The sequence below is a fragment of the Sprattus sprattus genome (assembly GCF_963457725.1).
Source record: "Sprattus sprattus genome assembly, chromosome: 3".
Taxonomy (NCBI): Eukaryota; Metazoa; Chordata; class Actinopteri; order Clupeiformes; family Clupeidae; genus Sprattus; species Sprattus sprattus.
Genome location: NC_137922.1, coordinates 19,172,326 through 19,192,732, shown reverse-complemented (window position 1 = coordinate 19,192,732; position 20,407 = coordinate 19,172,326). Strand labels below are relative to the sequence as shown.

Here is a 20,407-nt window from a genome sequence, read left to right as displayed (position 1 = left end):
TTTCACACCTTATCTTTGCGATAAGCCGCACGCCAGCCTTCAACTTCGTTGCCCGAGGTGCGATGAACCATCCGCCAGCTCTCACAATAGAACTGACAGCCACTCGCCGAACACTCTGAAAGGCCAGTAATATACTTCAAAGCGTTTCCTGTGGCCACCGGCATCCTGGCGCATAAGGCCTCCTTTATTGCAGTTTGTGCATCAATCGGAGAACCATTTCAGTCACCTGACTTGAAAGGCAGGGCGAATTTCCGACAACACACTATTCAAGGAAAGCTCATTTACAACAGGAACCTGGGACTGTCGGCGCGACGTACGTTTCGCTTAGGCTACATTTAAGGGTTATATCCTACAACACACACACAGCTGATAGGGTAACCTAAATCTATAGCAAACATATTAGGCTATAGCCTACTACCCCCAATAGACTGTTCACTCCTTTACGAGTCATCAATCTTATATTCACTCTGATGCTCCAGGTAACCCAAAGTAGAAACAACATATTTACCATTAACTGGGTCCGGGCAAAAAAAATCCACACAGGATGCAATCCAGTGCCTCAGAATGGTTCAGTCCCGTGAGATGACACGGGTGGCATCGTGTATTCCAAAATTCCGCAATAACCTTTTCCTGTTTACTTCCTATTAGGATGATTTGGCCGACTACCCCTTTGGCTCGCTTGCAAACACAAAAGCGTTGTCGGAGGATAAGGTGGTTCCATACGAAATCTCTTACTAAGGCTCGTTTGCGAATTCTGTGTTGCCCAAAATAGTAATCCAAACCAACGCAATAGTCCCACGGCAAAACAAAGGTAGGCTACTCCAAGGCGTAGGTCGGCAAAATAATTCCCGTTAGTGGTCCTCGTAGCCTACTGCATAGGCACCTTGATGTAAGGTATTTATGTTCATCCACCGTCTGTCCTGCATCTGCGATAGCAATTTGACAACAGCATATAAGCCTAAAGAGTAAAGTAACATAATCACGTAAAAAAAGAGCACTTACCTAGCAACCTATTGTAAATGTTTACTCCTTGTAACGGTACTGTTTTCAGTGGCTGAGCAACGAAAAAAACTAATCGGCTAGTTCTATGATACACCTGCTACTGATTACTGTAACAGAACATGCACAGGCTAATCTACCACTGCATTTATTCTGAACGTAATGGGGTGGAAAAACTATAAAGGCCTGGTTAAACTACACCAACAAAATACTTACATGTTGCTTGCTTTTATAATTAAAATGAACAAATTGAGAGGAGATGGTTTTGAGTGATAACAGACTGACAAATCTTAAAACATCGTAGGCTACAATTTGGTCTTAAACAACCTAATAATAACTTGCTACCGGTAATTAGTTACTCTCTCCACATATCGAACAAACAGCCTTGTAACAATCAATAACATGCAAGAAGAAAATAATAACCATGTAAGAGGTAGTTGAAAGCTATGGTCTGTCCATCTTCTGTTCTCTTCCCTTTGCCGAACGAACAGGACTGCCGTGCATACACAACGGGATCACTCGCAGTTTTCTACAAACCAGCATCCACCAATGAGATCACAGAGCTTTTTTGAATGTGGCCACGCTTGACAAATGGCTAGATCAGGAAGGCGGTAACCTGGGTGACGCCGTCAGCGTCCAGACGGCAAAATTTGGACCATGCTGACAATTCGCGGAAATTTTAAAGGGCCAAGTCTATGATGGACTGGGATTTGTGATAGACTGCGCGGCGGGTTTGTGATCAATTCTGTCCATAGAATTGTAAAAGGCTTTGACTTGAGCTTAACCTCAGCATTTGAATAGTAGCGAACCAAACCTTACATTGTTAAAACACATCACCCCAGTCTTGTTATTCCCATAGCCTATTGCATCTGACTATGTTCTTAGAGGCAGGGGCACTACAATAGTAGGCTACGGTCAACGGAGAAGACTGGGACAGTTAAGGAACCCAGTTCTGAACATGGGCTCTCCTCTCAGCAGCCATCTTTGGAAGGTGTAGGTCTTTTGATCTGGTGAGTCAATTAATGCCATAGAGCATAGGTGTTGCTATAGGCTGGGGTACGTTTTTGTCAGGGCGCTCAGAGATTTCAATTGTGCCAGCTGCTCAATGAACCCGGTGTCTTGAAAATGAACCATGTCATTTGAGTGCAGAACAAACTAACCCTGTGCAGCTGAATCTACGTTTCTTGGTCCTTTATCTATTGTTGAGAATATAAACATTAGCAAAGTTACAACATCTTGTCAACTGTCAGACTCTCACCGCAAGGAAGCGACATGACCTCAGTTTGTTGTTTGTGTCAGCGGCTGGGCATGGAAATGTGTCAGGCAGTCGTGACACTGAGCTGATGTGGTTTGACATGTGTGCATGTGTTTTAGGAGTGCTGTTTGAAGTTGCCCTGTGAAAAGGAGAGTGTGTTTTTATAGTATGCACTGCAGTTCAAGCACTCCAACAGGATCCAGGAAAGTTACAGAAAAGAAAAAAGGGCGAAGAAAATCAATGCAGACCGAGCCACAGTGAGCGGAGAGATTGCATTGATTTATCTTCCACTGATATTCAAAGCGATTTCTGCATCCTGCCCAGGGCACAAAAAACTGGCTTTACCAGCCAATAAGAGGTGGCTAGAAATAGTAAAGAATAGTTTCAGGTCTCAGGGCTAAACAACTAAATACGAATAGATAAAAGTGAGCCACAGAATGTGATTTTACTCTATATGAAATAGGGCAGATTATAACTGCAATAGTTGGATAATCTGAGACTAAGGGACAAAGGATTGAGTGTGCATTCTCCTTTTTGAGACATAAACGGTTTGGTTTAAGATATCTATGAATTATAAAAAAAATAGACCAGTCACCTGATATTTGAGATTTGAAATTAGTACAGAGGACTAATCATGCTGTGTCAATGGTCAAGACACCTTTTGATCAAAAGTTTGACTGCGATGTCAAACATTTCCCTTTACGTACAGTTAAACTGATCAAAGATGTTTCAGATGTTTAAAAATGGTTTCTTAGTCATGCTTGGTCTCGTACAGTGTCAAACAATGTGGTCAAATTAGATTAGGCCCTGCAAAGCAAATGCCACAATTCCTTACACCCAAAACCTTTACTTGATTATGGTGAGCAGGGAAATTAAATTACATTTTTTTCAATCACCCATTCTCGTGACCTTCAACACTTTGCGTGCAAGAACATGAGAAGTCCTTGAAATAATTTAGCAAATTTACACAAATGGCTTATCTTCCACCAACAGCAAAAGAAATCTGAGACACATTTGCACAAACTGTAAAGGATTTATCAACACTCATACAGTGTTGATCGAATTTTCCAGGCTTTGTTTTCAATTCAGTCTTATTCAACCTTTTAGGTGCTTTAAATACTCTATTACATTCTGGCCATTTGGTTGTGTAATGTAATACTCTGTTTGACAGAGTTCACCCAAGGTCTCCCCTTGTCAAGATTTGCATTTGGCACTTTAAACAGAAGTCTGCGACCCCAGAACTCAGACGTCATGAAAGTCTCATTGGCTCATACTGAGGCTGTCTGCATGATCTCAAAACTGTGAAGAGAATGTGTTTTGAGCTGATTTGAGTCTCTGTGTGTGTGCGTGTGTGTGTGTGTGTGTGTGTGTGTGTGTGTGCGTGTGTGTGTGTGTGTGCGTGTGGAGTGTGTGTGTGTGTGTGTGTGTATGTGTGTGTGTGTGTGTGTGTGTGTGTGTGTGTGTGTGTGAGAGTGGGTGTGTGCATGCCTGCCTGTGTCTGTCTGTTGTGTGAAGAACTTCTCTGCCTAAGTCACTGTCATTGCGATCCAGCATGAAAGAGACACAGGAACGGATAATACCCGAGGTGCTCGCTGCCTGACAGCACCTCTTATCTTAAACATCCGCACTCTCCTCAAACAGAGTTCTCTACAAACGGAGCACTTTTCATGATTGGACGAGGAGGTGCTTTCAAGCGGCTGGATTTGTTTCGGGAAATGTTTGAAAATGTCAATCATTGGAAGCTCTGTGCCAGCGTCAGACTCAGGCATTTGTTTTCTCTCAAATCCTTGAATCCCTGCTCTCGATTCATCTTACATAGTGCAGTAGGATCGATTGAACAGTGCAACTCTTGCTCATCAGGAATTCAAAATAAGCTCAGTCAAATGCAATTAGTCACTGACCTGAACGAAGTGATGCATAGAACACACAATGGCTCTGAGTATTCATTAACTAGGTAGCCATACAGAGTAGAAACAACATACACTTATCAGTCATATTCATATAGACTGATGCATATGCACTTATTTGAAGTGGGGTGAAGGGAAATGCATTGACTTTGTTTGATCAACACACTGAATAGCCAACAGGATCTCACTTGCAAACAGACTACGATACTTTCTTGGCATTTCAACTGTAGTTAGGATGTGACGTTTGAAGTGATGCTTGTTGAAGCAGGTGTAAGCAGGGTCACACTATCACCAATTACTTCCAGTATTGAAAATCAAGCCATCTTAATTGACCCAGTCATGACAAGGGCATTTTACATGCAGTCGTACAGATGGCCAATACCCTACAAAGCCTGTTAAGTATTTCAGTAGGACAGTTGAGGTGCTATTTTGGTCACGTGCTTCTACAGATCACTTCCTTTTAAGTGAGGTGAATTGGGGCAAAAGTCATATTGCATTAAGTGGTAGCTGGAAATTCGGTTTAGTTTTCAATGTAGTCTTTGTTGAGGTGTCATTCGTATGCAGTTAAGATATAGCAGGCACAAAGGGTTGAAAGTGTTATTTGGAAAGAAACACTGTTCTGTGAAATCACACAAAGGCTGGGTGCATGTAGAGTAAAGGAGGTTTGCACGCACACACATAATGAAACCACTGCAAAGTTGTACTATTTTTGAAAATGTTTAATGTCTGTTGTTTTTATCCGCAAATAGTTGTGACAGAAGGAACATTTTTAACTTGGGTTGGTACATTCTTTGATATCGCCTCAATTGTAGTTTGTGCCTTTGAAATCTTAAAAACGTTTGTCCTTGAGCGTCTTGGATGGATTACCATAGAATGTAATCAAGATGAGGCACCACACCCACCATTTAATTCAGTAATGTATGCCATTTGGTTGACCACCGACCAAATACTTTATCAACAGACTCTGACTTAAGTATGGATAGTATCTGAACTATTAAATGCAACAACATGTGGCAAAAACATTTGGTCAAATATAATGTTTATTCATGTAATTCTCACAAAAAAAAGTCTAAAATTTGTTTATCCACAAAAATGATAAATAAATCTTTGTATCTCAGTTCTTGTGGATGAGGCGCTTGAAGTGCTGCTCTGTTTACCTGCTGAAAAGAATCCGCCCACACTTTCTGTGCTAAAAGCCAAAGAACAAAGAGCCAACAGAACTTGGATGACCTCATGGTAGCCTCCTCACATGCATAACAAAACAACAGCTGTGTCTGTCTGTGTGCTAATATTTCAGGAAAGGGAGATAGATCGTTAGCCTGCAAACAACAAGAGTAGCAATTTTGAAAACATTTATTTGATGAACAATTTGAAAATGACATTAAATGGTTTGAATCCTAGCTTTAAAATCAAGAGTGACAGTATCACATTATTTTTTTTCCTTCTCAGTCATTCCCTCAGTGAATCATGACATACCCTCTCGAAGCATATCAAGGTGGTTTTGAAAAAGCCAAGATCAAACACTTCACTGCCTTCCAAAGTCAGCCTCATCTTCGACAACATCCCCACAAATTGCATTTCATCAAAAAGATCTCGAAAGGCAAACACAAGTTTCATTCAAGCGATCTCCATGGCAACCCTTGATTGCCGCTTGATGTGGATTGATGCAGCAGAGTGATGGCCCTCTGATAGCATGATAAACACAGGCGGTCACAGCTGGACGCGGGCAGACGGGGAGAACGGGGCACCGGGGGAGGATGTCAAGGGGGCGAGAGTAGCCTGAAGCCGGACTTGCAGTGTGCAACTCTCCACACTATTTTCCAAAGGATATGGTCTGGGTAAACAACTTCAGATAACAAAGAGGCAGCTGGGAGTTGAGAATCGTTCAGCGTTTAATAGATTCAAGTTGAAAATAGTTTTTGAGTAAGCAAACAGAACAATTTTAAATAAAACATCTCAACTCTCTATGAAAATCCTGATTCTCCCAGTGATGGTTAATTTGAAATATATGTAGGATCGAAGGTATTGTGTTAGGTAATGTGCATACAAATGACAATACATGTAACATCACCTCACCATATTCAGCATATAAATCCTCACATACTTCCCTTGTCTACGTTATTTTGTGTTCCAACACACGTCAGCATACATTACCATGCGCATCTCATACATAAACATATCATGTTACCACGGAGGCTATTTATGGGCATCGCAAAATGACCGCATGAGTGGCAAGCTGACCCCCTGTCAGGCTGAACGGTAACAGCCGCACAGTGGTGGGGGAGAGCCCCTCTGGAGAAGTGCGCATCACAGGGACCCATGCAGGGAGAAAACACAGCTGTCCCACTCTCTCTCTCCCTCTCCCTGCAGGTGATGCCACGCTGAGTTTGGCCCGCACAGAGTTGCTCTTTTCCATGCCGGAGAGCCACATGACGGCGGAAGCAGCTGCACTCATCACAGTGCCCCGCAGTCAAGTACCTCTCCCCTACTTCCTGCCTGGATGACCTGGCTTCCTGACGACCAGGCTTTGTGTAAATAGAGGGTCTTTTTACACTTTCAATAGAAGCGCAGGATCAGCTGGAGGTCTGTTCTGTATCTGATAAGTGACTGCACAAGGGATGCCTTACTTTTAAAAGTTCAGGGATGAATAATAGGAACTGTGCAATGGGGTCACGGTGCAGTTATCTTTAAATGTTCTATTATATTATTTTAATGTCAAGAAAAATAGGTCACATAATGTAATTTGGAATACTGTGGTTGGCACAGTAGTCAGTATAATTAAAGCTCTTGTACTTTATAGCTGCTCAGAAACGTACAGTAAAATAACATGCTCTTAAGACAAGCTTTCACCTGCACAGGTTTCTGGCCAACCCACAGGTATGTGAAAAAAGGGCACACTGATGTTTCGAAAAAGGGAAAGGATTTCTTTGACGGCCAACCTAGATTTGAAGGTACATATCATTCTTTGGCCATCACACCAAAGCATGTTTCCTTCTCCAATAAGAAATGATGTAAATAATGCAAGAGGCTGCTGCTGTTTTATGTTTAAAGCAGAACAGAAATAACATTTCAGTGATTATAATCTCACAGAGAAATTACATGGTACAAAACACTTGCATGTTGTTCTTTATGTTGCATTAAATATTTATGCTATGCTTTAATTTGCAATCATTTCTCACCTTGCAGCTGTTGTTCAGTGGATATAAGGGTTCTATAAATAATGCAGCGAGTTGATTGGATATACCCTATGATATAGAACCTCTTCAAGAAGACAAGATTGTGAAACTCATTTTCTGAAATGAAGCCTGTTTAAAAAGAGTGTGTGGTGAAAAGTACCTATACTCTACTTGGACATTTTTTTTACTCCACTACATGTATTTGACAGCTTTTCTCACAAGTTACTTTTGAGATGAAGGCTGTACACAATGGATATAACAAGCTTTTCAAATACAACACATTGTAAAAGATTAAACCAGTGGTTTCCAACCCTTTTGTCTTAGAAAGAGCAATGTGTAGTATGTGTCACATTTCAGATGTCTACGAGTTGCTTTCAGCTCCACCAAAGAGTGATTGGCCCTCTAAAAAAGTGATTTTCCCCTCTAAAATTCTCACATGGTTTGATTTCAATAAATATTCAAATGATCCAATATCTCACCCAAAAATCAAAGATTAGAGAAGTCAGTCGGAACAGACTTGTGTATGAGAGCTTTGTTTTTCTTATTTCCTCCCCCATTAATCATCCCATGACCCCTAAGATTTATCTGGTGTCCCTGTATATAAAACTTAAAGTAGTTCAAGCTAGCTCCACCTCCAGCAGCTACAACAGTAACTGTAACTATGCTGCTTACACACTGATGCTTCAGTATTAGCAATCGAATGATGTTTTATACAATAAAAATACCAGTCAGACGGACCAAACCAGTACTTTTACTTTAAGTAGGATTTTTCGTGCAGGACTTTGACTTGTAATGAAGTATGTATACATTGCAGTATTGGTGCTTTTACTTAAGTAAAGGATCTGAATACTTCTTCCACCGCTGGTGTGGAGGTAGTAATGGTAGCTGAACAAGCTCAGTGGGGAGTTTATGTCTCCATTATGTGTTTTTTAGTACAGTCTGATTCAATGACACGATCTGAGGTTGTGATTAGAACAATGCATTTAACTTCTTTTGTATTCTTCACCTGTTATTTGACTTAGCCTTGGAGAGGAGGAGAGTGGCATTCACTGAGTGAGTACAGTGGGAAGAATCAACTTTCTGCTGCCGACTTGAAGGGAGGAGAAAGCTTAAGAGGCTGAACCCGCGGAGAGGATATTACGTGCCAAAGATAATTAAATGTGATGGTAAAATATTCACAAAGCCTGAAATTATACTGTAATGTAGATGAGAGAAACCCCTTGGATTAGCATTGCTGAATAATTTTTTACGTTTTTATCTGGCTCTAATTAAACAAGAGCAATGCGCTCTTTATAATCATAATAAATACCCTCCATTTATGCAGCTCTTCTGAAAATAACACAAGTGTGCTTTTCACGGTTCCAAATCCATTTCGTGTCTGCTGTTTTCTTCTCTATTTGATGTTTCATTAGAAAATAATGACTTTCCTACGCAGAATGTCTTTGATATAGCAATTAACATGAACTTTCAAGGGAGAGAAACTCAAACTCAAACTCATAACAATTTACTTATCTGAAGACATTTCACAATGTTTAATTTAGATCAAAATTGCAGTTTCAAATAGACTTTGTAATGCCTTGTTACATACATTTCCCCTTATTTGACTAGAAATAATCCTATTATATTGAAGCATTTGATGTTGTGCCAGGGCATAACCACGTTCTCCCATTGTCCCTTTGCAATAAAATATAAAATATTTGGTCATAAATATGCATAGCCTCATATCTGTGCTGAGGACTGATGTATAAATGCTTGTTGTTTTCCAAATGCGATTAGTTATTCTTTTGTGATTCTCTGATTAAAAAAATAGAACACAGTGATTAACCCTGCATTAACCTCAATGTCCCACTACATTATCAATTCCAGATGACTCCGAGTGCGTGGGTGTGCATCTGGTTCGCTATTAATCACATCAGCTATTTTGTGCCTAATTACTTAGTTTTTCTTGATTTATTGAATATCCTAAAATGACATTGGTTGTAACTAAACATGAAAAACAGATGACAAAATTGTCACAAAAAGGTAAAAAATAATGTACGTGGAAGTGAAGTGAAGTTTTACGGGAAAGCTGCAGTTCTTGGCAATATTGCATTTATCCTACCAAAGACTGGCAAGTGCACAAAGCTAAGTCTTCTGTTTGTAATCCCATTTCATAGAAGATTTAATATCCCACAAAATGAATAATATTGCACAAAATTAATAATTTTCGTAGTCTGCAGTCTTTTGTAGTTCAGTATCAGTCCAGTAGCCTACTGGCCCACATCTTTCCACAAGCGCTCAAGCTGTCTAGAGACCATCCTAAATCATGCAAAACTGCACCAGTTTATAACATTGGTCATTCAGTGCGTTGGTTGCTGATGTAGGCTATAAGGTGGATGAAAATGGCATAGGTCATCTCAGTCATTACTCAGGAGCACTCTAAATCTAGGGCTCTAGATCCTTAGGCCAAAGGTCACCAGTTGATCCTTTACATGGATGAATGGTAGAGATGCTTTGTGTCATATTCTACATACATAACACCGCAGAACCCCATTGGTTCCCCCTGTCTATAAACAAAAAAAAAATCCTATTTCTACTGTGTTACAGAGAGACTCCAAAAGCTCTTTGGTACAATAACTGCATAAACATCTTCGACTGACAGCTTTTTCTAAATCTCCATCAACCAGACAGGCGGAGAAATATGCCAGAGTGTGTGCCTGGCGTAAATTATGTCCTCCGCCAGGCCGTGCCGGAAAAGTGCAGGGTGAGGCCAGACGACATGCTCACTTGGCCAGCAAGCCCTCTCACTGCTCCTCATCTGTCTCGTAAATCTGCTGCCGGAGGAAATAAAACTCGGCAGCGGGCAGCGGGCCGAGCTCGGAGCAGGTGGCATCTTCCATCATCCCGCCTGACCCTCGCCGCCAACAGAAGGCCTGGAGGAGGTCAGGGGGAACGAGCAGTGGCAGTCAACCTCTCTCTCCGGCACTGGGCATGTCCATGCTAGCGCTCCATATTGCATCCGGCACTGGTATGTGAATGACAGAACACACCAAGGATGACGTGCTACATTAAAACTCGGACCAAGTTCCTCTTAAGTTGAACTAAAGTGATATAAAAAAATTAAATGTACATTATGTACATTCTTTGAGACATGAATGGGAAATTTGTTTCAATCGTATAAAAATCTATGTCATATTGACAAGATATACAACATTATTAATCTTTCTTCTTTGCATCCTCTTTGACTACAGCCATTTTGACTTATCCAAATGCCAACTGACAGTCTTTGTCGTCACCTCAGCCACACCCCTTGGCTCACCAGCAAATTGGCTGGGCCAAGCTCTGTTCTGTAAAGAGTTTCCAGACTGTAATCTGGCGAAAACTAAGATGAGATATAGTCTGGCAGCTCTGGGCTAATCTTCCTGCCCTTTTGACACATGACCAGGGTTTTAAATGCTGATTGATGAGCAGCCTCCCTAAGCCCAATGTGACTGCAGTACACACAACCATCTGGGCCTGGCACAGAGAGGGGAAATGAAGTGGAAATTTAGTTTCTCTAATGTCACCCCCACCTTTCGTGCCCTCATTTAAACAAACATATGGGGTTGGTTGGCTACAGTGAGCTAAATAAGGGCCCGAAGAACATGTTTTACAAATATTACTGTTAGAGTAAAGGTTGTGGTGTGGTATGGCAGGGTTAGAAAACCAAATTGCAACACAAACGCCTGGTGTATCATTTTTCTCACGAGCCATCATTTTTGTAACTTTGAGCCGACTTTTGCAAATTGGTGAACATGCATCATTGTTTATCTTAGATAGGCTATAATGTCCTACAAGATGTCTTGAGGTAATGTCTCACAACTAATATCTGGGATGGTGTGTGTGGTGTTACAGTTAATGACAGTAGGCATGGATACAATTCCTGTCTCTGTCTCATAAAGTGCTGATTAATCTGTCATCCCTGTGTGAAATGCCACCCTGGGCAGATGGAGAAGAATATTCCGCAGACTTGTCCTTTGTTCACCACAGCATGTGGCAGTGACTGCTCGGCAGGAGCCTGGCTCAAAATCTTTTGTCCTGTGACAGAGACTCCCTTGGGCCCCTTGAAGCAGTGTTTACCTTAAAACTGTGTGATAACTGGTTTGTTCAAGGGCCTCTGTCAAGCTCTGTGCAACCTCACTCATGCTTATCCATCGCCCCCCTTTCTGCCCTATTGTTGGTCAGTCTCTTTCTTCATCTATTGAGTATGTTTATCTTGAAATCCCTAGTATGCAAATCCCTACTATGCATATAGTAAGGGATTGGCATTTCAAATAGCAATTATGCATCCAATTCCCCATTATATCATCATGGTATCTGTGTTACAAATTGCCCTGTCCCGACTACAGCATCTGTTGACAAAGCAGACTCATAAACTGCATTTACATCTCTTCTGATGTCATAAAGAGTCGTATGGTCATCGGTGAGGCCAATGCACAGATTTGAGGATTCACCTGGGCTGACATTCCTTAAAGTAAGTTAGCTTTCAAGACTCTTGATGTAATGGCAACTAAGGTACACAAAACCAAATCATGGGTTTTTACTTCTTTAAAAAAAGGCAACAGGCATTTGATTCATCAAAAATGTACCATGTATTTGGTATGAGTTGCGCAGTAGATATGATGGATCATCCCAAACTTTTGCAGAGCACTCTAGCCAAGCACTAGATAGTGCAGAGCACTAGATAGCCAACGGCGGGCGCCTTGTTTAATGTAAAAGACTAGTACCGCCATCTGCTGTAGATATTGTGTACTTGCAAGAGACGTGATGACAGAGCACACCTTGCTTTGATGCCTCCGCTGTTAACCTTGTTTCATAGAAAGTAATGCTACATAGTGAAAAAAAGTGTGCTACAACAGATAGAGTATTATTAGAATGGTGACAATAATAATACAGTAAGGCTATTCATTTAATTATCTTAAAATCACATTTTCATTGCGAAGTCAGACTTGACTTGTGGAGACATTTTTATGTTGAGCCTATGCTCACTATTACAACATCATACAGAGTGTACAACAACATTTACACATCTCTGCAACAAGACAAAATAAAGTGGGTAGCGGCCTCACAGAAGTTCAGCGTATAGTCTCCCTGCGCAATGTGCGCAGACTCGCATTCATGTCTTGATTTTAGAAGGAATACCATATCTGAAAGCTCGAACGTTCACGACATTTGTAGATGTAATCTATACGACAGATGAATTAGAGGCATTTGTGCGTCTTCACCTGGTACTCATCGCTAGGTTGGCAAGAAGCAATTTGTAAAGACAGAGATCGAAACTGTAGGGTGGGGCATGACGATAGAGTAACATTCCCAGTTTGGAATCACTTGAAGGAATCTACGGAAGTTGGTAAGAGGGTAAATAATCTACCTATATTACGTAGCTACGTTTCGCTTAAATTTGGAAAAAGTAATTGTTAGCGAACCAATAAGATGGCTAACAACTAGTTCGTGAGGAAGAAGGATGACTCAGTCATCCATACCCTCCGACACATTTCACCACATATGTCAGTTAAGTTAAAACCAAGCTACACAATCCTTCAAAATAACTTCAAATTGACCGAACTGGTCATTTTAAGAAGGTTAGCCTCATGGCATGACAACTTTGTGCAATGACCATAAATGATGACGCACAGCTGTAGAGACGGCTGAGCATGCGCACTGATACATAAACAGTGACACAGACAGGAGCAGGACCAGCTGTTATCCAAGCTTTCGTGAACTATTGCAGACATTTGGAAGTTGTGGGATCGTTTTCCGAGCAAGCCTAGCTGCTAGTATTGTTGACTACCAAACTGATGCATAGGCCTAACACAAGAAATGTGCATTGGAAGCAGGCACGGCGCCAGAAATTCAGCTTCGGGTGGGCCATAACATTTTTGGGTGGCACTTCATACATAAAAAGGTGCAGATGGATACAAAAGCCAGGGTTTTATATCAGTAGGCTACAGTCAGCATACGTCATTCAAAACAACTGTCGTAGTATCTCTTCGGAAAAGTAGGATATAGTGCTTTCAGCGCAGATCAACACATTTAAGGTGACTAGTAAGTTCGTGGAACAGGGCATGTTCGTAATTTGTGCTGTATGGCTAAAACAAACAGATAGCAAAGTGTCTCTTTCTGACTACTGCTCATTTCATAGGACTCTAACATATCTATCATATCGTATCCTCTATTCAGTCCTCTAACCTGCATTACTGATCTGGTCCCAGGTTACAACCACACCTGTTAAACTGCAACATCATGGAGGAGGCATTGAGCAGGTTGAAAGCTTTGACTCCTGAACAGCTGCGAGAGGAGATCATAGGCGCTGGTCTGAAGTGTGGGCCGATCACCAGCACCACCAGGGCCACATTCGAAAGGAAGCTGGCACGCACTCTCCTGGAGAGCCAAGGTATAGGGAGTGGAGAGAATGAGACGGACAGCCCCAGCAAGGCAAAAGACTGCAGGGATGATGTAGCAAATTCGGTTCGTGTAAATTCACACAAGATAGTGGGATGCGAGTCAATGACTGGCAGGCAGGAGCAGAAGACCCCCTGTCCAGGATTGGACAGTCCGCTGGGAGGGGAGAATGGGGTGCAACACGGCCAGTCATCTGGTGCCAAGACTCCCGCCCATTACTATGGAGTGTGTCCACCATCTGACTCACCAGGAAGAGAAAGTAAGCTGCTATATAAATGTGTTTATTGTGGCAGAACGGAAGTTCAGGATAGCATTACAATACAATATCCTTGAGGACTTTGGTATATAGCTATGTTTCAAAGTCTGTCTTGCTTCCTAGTTTTAATCTCCGATACGTCATTTTGCTAAATAATGTTTAATCTGTGTTGTGGTGTACCCCATCGAGCAAGTCTATGCTACCTCCGCTGTTTGACAGCAAGTTTTTCATTTCCTTTGCAGCCTAGCTAATACTAGTGTGTTGTTTTTCTCAGACAACGTCCACGTCTACACCGACAAGAAGAAAGCTCTGGATGCTGTCGTGAGAATGGAAGGCGCCAGGTTTAAAGTCTTCTCCCGTAGGGAAGACGCAGAGAAGTTTGCCAAGGCTCCCAGTGATGACACATCACCATTAAAGTCTTTAGGGTCGAAATCACAGGTGACACCAGGCAGTGTCACCCACAGTGGTATGTTCCAAATGCCTATTTTGTTATGACGTAGAAGACAACATACATAATACAAGCTGTAAAGAATGCTTCGTTTTTTTGTGTCAGTATTCAAGGTTCCAGATACTGTTCAGAAGAAATGTTGCAATCTGTCATCTAATAAATACATAGTTCCATTATTTGTTGATGGATTGATTATTCGGTTCGTTGTTTTACTCTGCATTACCTGAAGCCTGATTTTACAAATTCCAATCATCTTTTTGGGACTGTAATGGGAACTCTCACTCTTTTGTGCAGCTCTGAATGTGGAGAAGGCAAATGAATTCAAGAGTCCTCGTACGCAAGATCTGACCGCAAAGCTCAGGAGAGCAGTGGAGAAGGGGGACGAAGAGGCTTTCTGCCAGCTGGTCTGGAGCAACCCACGGTACCTTATTGGATCTGCAGATAATCCCACCATTGTGCAGGTAAGGCTCTTCTCCAGAAAATGTAGTAGTATCAATGCTAAGCATATTGCTTCAGTTTCCTGAATTTTATAAAAAATTATAAAATGTATGCCTTCAGTGTACTGTAAGCCAATTTGGATACTTGGATAAAAGGTAGATAGGATAGATGAATGGTTAGTGACAGATATGCTGTAAATAGTTAATGAGTTTAAATCCCGTTGAATTGTATGTAGATGAGGCTTGTCAAAGACAACATATTCTCTTAAGGTCACACCACATTAAATTCTAGTCTAACAGTAATGTGTTCCACATAAGCTTGTCAATGCTGGTGTTGCTATCAGTGGAGTTCTTTGTTATTGATTTTAATAGATGGGAACATACAATAAAATAGGACCTGGTTTTCTAGGAGGGCTGCAGGTATAATGTTCTGCATGTGGCTGCGAAAGAGAACCAACCTCGGATGGTCCAGGTGGTTCTGGAGACGCTTGAGAACCCTGACTTTTTGCGGCTGATGTACCCTGGGGACCAGGAAGCAATGCTGTGGCAACGTATGGACTACATTGTGGACCTGTACCTCAACATGCCTGATAAAACAGTGAGTCAGTCAGTGCCAGTCAAACATATTTGTGTCGGTATTAGAGTTCATCACCGTCACCCCTAGTGTGCTTTTATTATCATTATATATATAAATATTGTCTTCAGAATATTTATTCATATTTCATATTGCTTTCAGAATTTCAAGCCGTTCACCGTCCTGATTTATTTCCTGGTTTGAATGAAAGAGAAATCCAATGGGAGGTGCTTTAGCGTCATATAACCATATATTGCTGTTCTTATCTCAACAGAACAATGAGACACCTCTCCATTTCGCATGCAAGTTTGGTTGCGCAGAAGTAGTGAATGTGCTTTGCTCACATCCAGCCACAGATAAGCACCACATGAACAAATACAACCAGAAGCCTGCCAGTGTGAGTAGGACTAGAAGTGTTTCTTGCTCTAATTAATCCAGCCTTCTTCAAGTATCACCACTCCATGTACCTACCTCAGTGTGTTCCTCACTACCTCTACTGGGCTTTGCAGGTGGTTTGTGAAAGGAAAAACAAAACCAAAGAAATGAAACAGAAGATCACAAAATATATGGAGGGTAAGTGACAGCTGGTAGTAAAATTTTGCAGGGCAGTGGTAACATATCACTGACCCGCCACTCTCCCTCAAACCCAGATCGCTTCTATGTCCCCTTACTGAGGGCAACTGACAACACTCTGCAGCCTGTGATTGGGAGGGCCTGGTCCTCATGTTCGGGGCAGCGGAATGAACACTCACTGGGTCATATGATAACAGGAACACCCATAGATCCTACCATGACGGTCACTGCTTTTGTTGGCCCTCTGAGTTCTTCCAAGGTACTGCCTTTTTCATTTAATTTTAAAAGGTTTTTAATAAAGTATTTAAACTGTGTTTCAGAATGTAAACAGGCATACTGATCCCATTCCAAGTCATGAAAATGACTTGAGTGTGAGACCTAAGTTCAGGAATCAGTTTCAAACATTTGCAGAACTGTGGCACGTTGACTCTCTCCCATGTCTGTCCCATAGAAATATCATTGCCTAGAAATCACTTTGCCCTTTGAACCCTACAGGCAGACGAGTTCCACAAATTATGGAAAACTCCACCTAGAGATCGGGCGAAGTACTTTCATGACATTCTTAAATCTGATCCTGAACGTGGAGCAGAACGAGTTGGAAGGTAGGCAGTGGTGTACCAAGAGCTTGGGTTTAAGAGGCAGATGGTGGGAATGCCTATAAATTAAACTGAATTCAACAGAGTATATTTTTCCCCATTGCCCAGTTTCTTTCTTGGTGTGGCAGAAATGATATTCATTATGGACATTACAGAAATTCAGACGTATCAACTCAATATAACTGTCATTTAAGAGCATAAAGTCAGTACATTACATTAAAAAGCTATTACATTTTGCGAACACTGTACACCTACTGCAGATTTATCATTTTATAGGGAGCTTGCTCATGAGCTTGGTTACCCCTGGGCCGAGTACTGGGAGTTCCTGGACGGCTTTGTGGATCTGACAGTGGAAGAGGGATTGAATGTGTTGGAGGCCTATCTGCACTGGAGGAGCAGCAGCAGGCCCCCTCAGTGGGAGTCTGAGAAGAGAGGAGCTGGCAGCAGGGGGTGCGCCATACTGTCCTCAAGTAAGCTGCGCTTCACAGAGCGCTGAATCAGTTTCGAAACCACATTTGACCGCCTTTCTATCACCCATGCATAAAGTTTAAGTGTTCTCCCATGTCTGTCGTCTCCAACAGAGAAATCTGAGGCACTGCCCGTTTATAATTCCATTGGGGCGGGTCTGGACAAGGAGGATCGCTTTCCTCAGGTGAACATCAGGAAAAAGTGGGAGGACCTCAGTGAGGCCAAGCAAACACTGCCATCAGAGAAAAATTCTGCAAGCTCCACCCAAGCTCCGGTCTGTAACCTCATGCAGAAGTTTGACAGCGTTGGCCTTCTGGGCAGCTCTGTCACACGTTTAGAAGACAAAGCAGAGAAGGAGAGCGCAGTGCTGCCTGAATTGAGAGACTTGGACCAGTCAGATTCAGGCATTGAGGGCCTGGACCAATCCGAGTCTGGCATATCATGTTTGGACCAATCAAAGTCGGATGTGGACGGTCTTGATTTGAGTGATCCAGACTTCTGGAGAAAGTGGCAGAAGAAGCAGCAAGCAGACGGGGTAGAGGACCAGTCCAATGTTAGCTCAGATGATTATTTAACAGCAGATGAGGAAACAAGCTCCCCCTCAGGCCACGTAGACGACTGTGGCACCTTTCCCCGTGATGGCAGGAGGACCAACTCGGGTTCCACTTGCTCATCATACAAATCCATGCAGAGCTCAGATTGGGACGCTTCAAGTGACCAGAGCCTGTTTTTTGAAGGGTAAGTGTTTGGACTGCATTGACAAGGGCATTCATAATGATGGTGTCTGTGGCCGTCAGTATAATTTAAAAATACATTTTCTCAATTGTTTTCAGCAATTCACCCACCAGATTGGACAATGAATTGCTATCAGTGGTGGAAGGGATAGCCATTGACCCTCAGAGATACCCTGCTGTCGCGAAGTGGAAGAGCACTATTGTAGCATATCCAGCCAAGCACAGGCAGAGGTACCACATTCTCATCATTCAATTTCATCATGTCAAATTTAGAGATCTTTACCATTAAGTGTCTCTGTGTGGAAATAATTTAACCTCTTGAAATTCCTACTTTGAATCCCATATTTATAGTAATATAATGTGGTTGTGTGAGTGAGAGATGGAATTGTGACTTAGTTGTTTCCTCTCTGTGGAGGGACTTCATTGGTTTTTAACAATATTTGTCTTTGAACTATTTAAGAGGCTTTTATTGGTGGTTAGACGTGTTGTTTCATGGGATGCATTGTTGTTTGTGTATATATTTTGTCTTTGTTAATATGTTTTTGTCTGCAAGGTTTTATTGTAGCCTCGAATGCATACTGAATGTCAACCAGAGTTATTATAGTTTTGAAATTTTCAATTTAGTTTTTATTCAGTCTTTCAGTTTGATGTTTTATTGCAGTTTGGTTTTAGTCAGTCTTACGAGTGCATAAGTAGTTTTTTTATATTATTATTTTGAGGAATTTACTTGGTTTATTTGAGTTTTTATTTAGTGTTAGTTTTTTCAGGTATCATGAAGAAATCCTTGATTAATAGAAGCTGAAAAGATAGGATAAATGAATGCATGACATCAAATATGATTAATTTCATCCACCCTTTTTATTAGGCCAGGGTCTCACAAGAAGCCAAACAGGACAGGACAAAGTAGTGTAGCGAAGCTGATTTGACCTGCATTTCTATTTAGTTTTAGTTTATGTGACACACTGTAGTAACTGTTCATTGTAGTTTTAATCATATATTTATATAATGTATATTGTCATTTTTTCTTTTTCAGATAACGAAATAACTTTTTCACTGCTAGATTTAGTTGTAGTCTCAGTGTCCGTTAACTATAATAACCCTGATGTCATCCAAACTTGATCTTTCAGCTGGCCTCACAGCTCTTCCCCCAATCCCTCACAAGATCCTCGCTCATCCACCCCCCTTGGCAAGACAACACCACGCTTTACCAGCCCAACCTGGCTCTGCCGTCCTAGGAGTCTCCTTCCTGCCTCGCCTGCTTATGGTACCCTTTTACACTTTTGGCACACTTTCTCCGAATGTTAATAGAAATACGATTAATTGATATATTTTATAATTTACTATATGCCTTCTCAGGTGCAGCGCTCACAGCCAGGCCTCTGAGAAGCAGTAGCCAGACAGGTGGGAGCGTGTCTGTGTGAGAGGCCGTCTGAAAAGATGCATCGCTACTACTGTTATGCCTTACATGAAATTAAATGCACTTTTGTAGTATTGCAGATTACAATAAGTTTGCACTCAATCTGTTTTGCTTTTGCAAAGTATGAGCAAAATTTTGCTGAACACTAATATGCTATATTGTATTCTCATGTTTTAATGTTAATATATATATATTTTTAAAATGTTAAACTCTCAATAATATGTGTACTATTTGGGTGTTTTAGTTATTCCCTGTAAGCCAGGTTGCTTTGTGTCTATGTGCAGTTAAGCCCTAGTTGGGTGAATTAATCTTTTAATGCTTTTAAAAAAATAAATTAAATAATGAGACGTATGTTTTTAAACAGACATGGAATACTGCGTCATCACTTTAATATTCTTTCTTTTTCTTTTTCCCCCAAACATTTCTAGAACCGTATACACGTTTCGTAAACGGCCGCTAGGGGGAGAATCCGAGCGTTAATTGAAAAGAAGGGGTGTAGCCTACTTGCGCCATTTGGTTGTTAAACGCTCTTGTGATTTTATTTTCATGTCAAAAATAGGCTTTGGTTAAGATGACTACCTGTGGCTCCCTCAATGCTTTTAAGCAAATCCCATAAATTCCCTCAGATCCTGGAGGCAACTTATTTTGTTTTAATAGAACCAGTGCTATTGCCTATTCTGCAATGTGTATCCAGTGCTGAAACGCTATTCACTGTTAATACAAACAAAAAAATGCCAACTTTGTGTAATTCTAAATATGTGGTCAGAGAAAAGAAATGCGCTCAGTTTAAACCAATACATTTTTATCAGAGTGCTGAAAAGTTCTAGTAAGAGGTGTAAAAGCAACTAGGCACTAAATTGCACTCTACTTGTAAAAATGAAACAATAATGCTACAGAATAAGGCTAGAGAATGATTTTCCTTTTTTGATTTAAATTTACATATTCTTTCAGTAGCCTAATATGTTTGAATGAGTGAGGTTTCTGAGGCATGGTCAATAACGTGTGTCCCTATACGCTCTTTATGGAGATTAAGGGAACCGCGTCATTAAATCATGGCTAATTTGAATGAAGGCTCCTCCCTACAACCCAGTGGTGTGGTCACACATCGCTGAAGTGAAATGTCACAGGCTTTCTGGAATACACTTGT

The 20,407-nt window shown here is 41.3% G+C and overlaps 1 protein-coding gene across 1 annotated transcript; it reads left to right on the top strand.

The window, feature by feature from the left end:
- Nucleotides 1-13,100: 13,100 nt before the first annotated feature.
- On the top strand, nucleotides 13,101-19,295 carry LOC308362388 (ankyrin repeat and LEM domain-containing protein 2). Its single transcript, XM_080835006.1, has 14 exons — nucleotides 13,101-13,218; nucleotides 13,568-14,016; nucleotides 14,288-14,479; nucleotides 14,756-14,922; nucleotides 15,308-15,496; nucleotides 15,747-15,869; nucleotides 15,982-16,045; nucleotides 16,123-16,304; nucleotides 16,541-16,647; nucleotides 16,918-17,111; nucleotides 17,223-17,847; nucleotides 17,943-18,074; nucleotides 18,971-19,107; nucleotides 19,200-19,295. The coding sequence occupies exons 1-14, from the start codon at nucleotides 13,154-13,156 to the stop codon at nucleotides 19,262-19,264; spliced, it is 2,691 nt and encodes an 896-aa protein (XP_080691132.1). The 5' UTR covers nucleotides 13,101-13,153; the 3' UTR covers nucleotides 19,265-19,295.
- The last annotated feature ends 1,112 nt before the right edge of the window (nucleotides 19,296-20,407 follow it).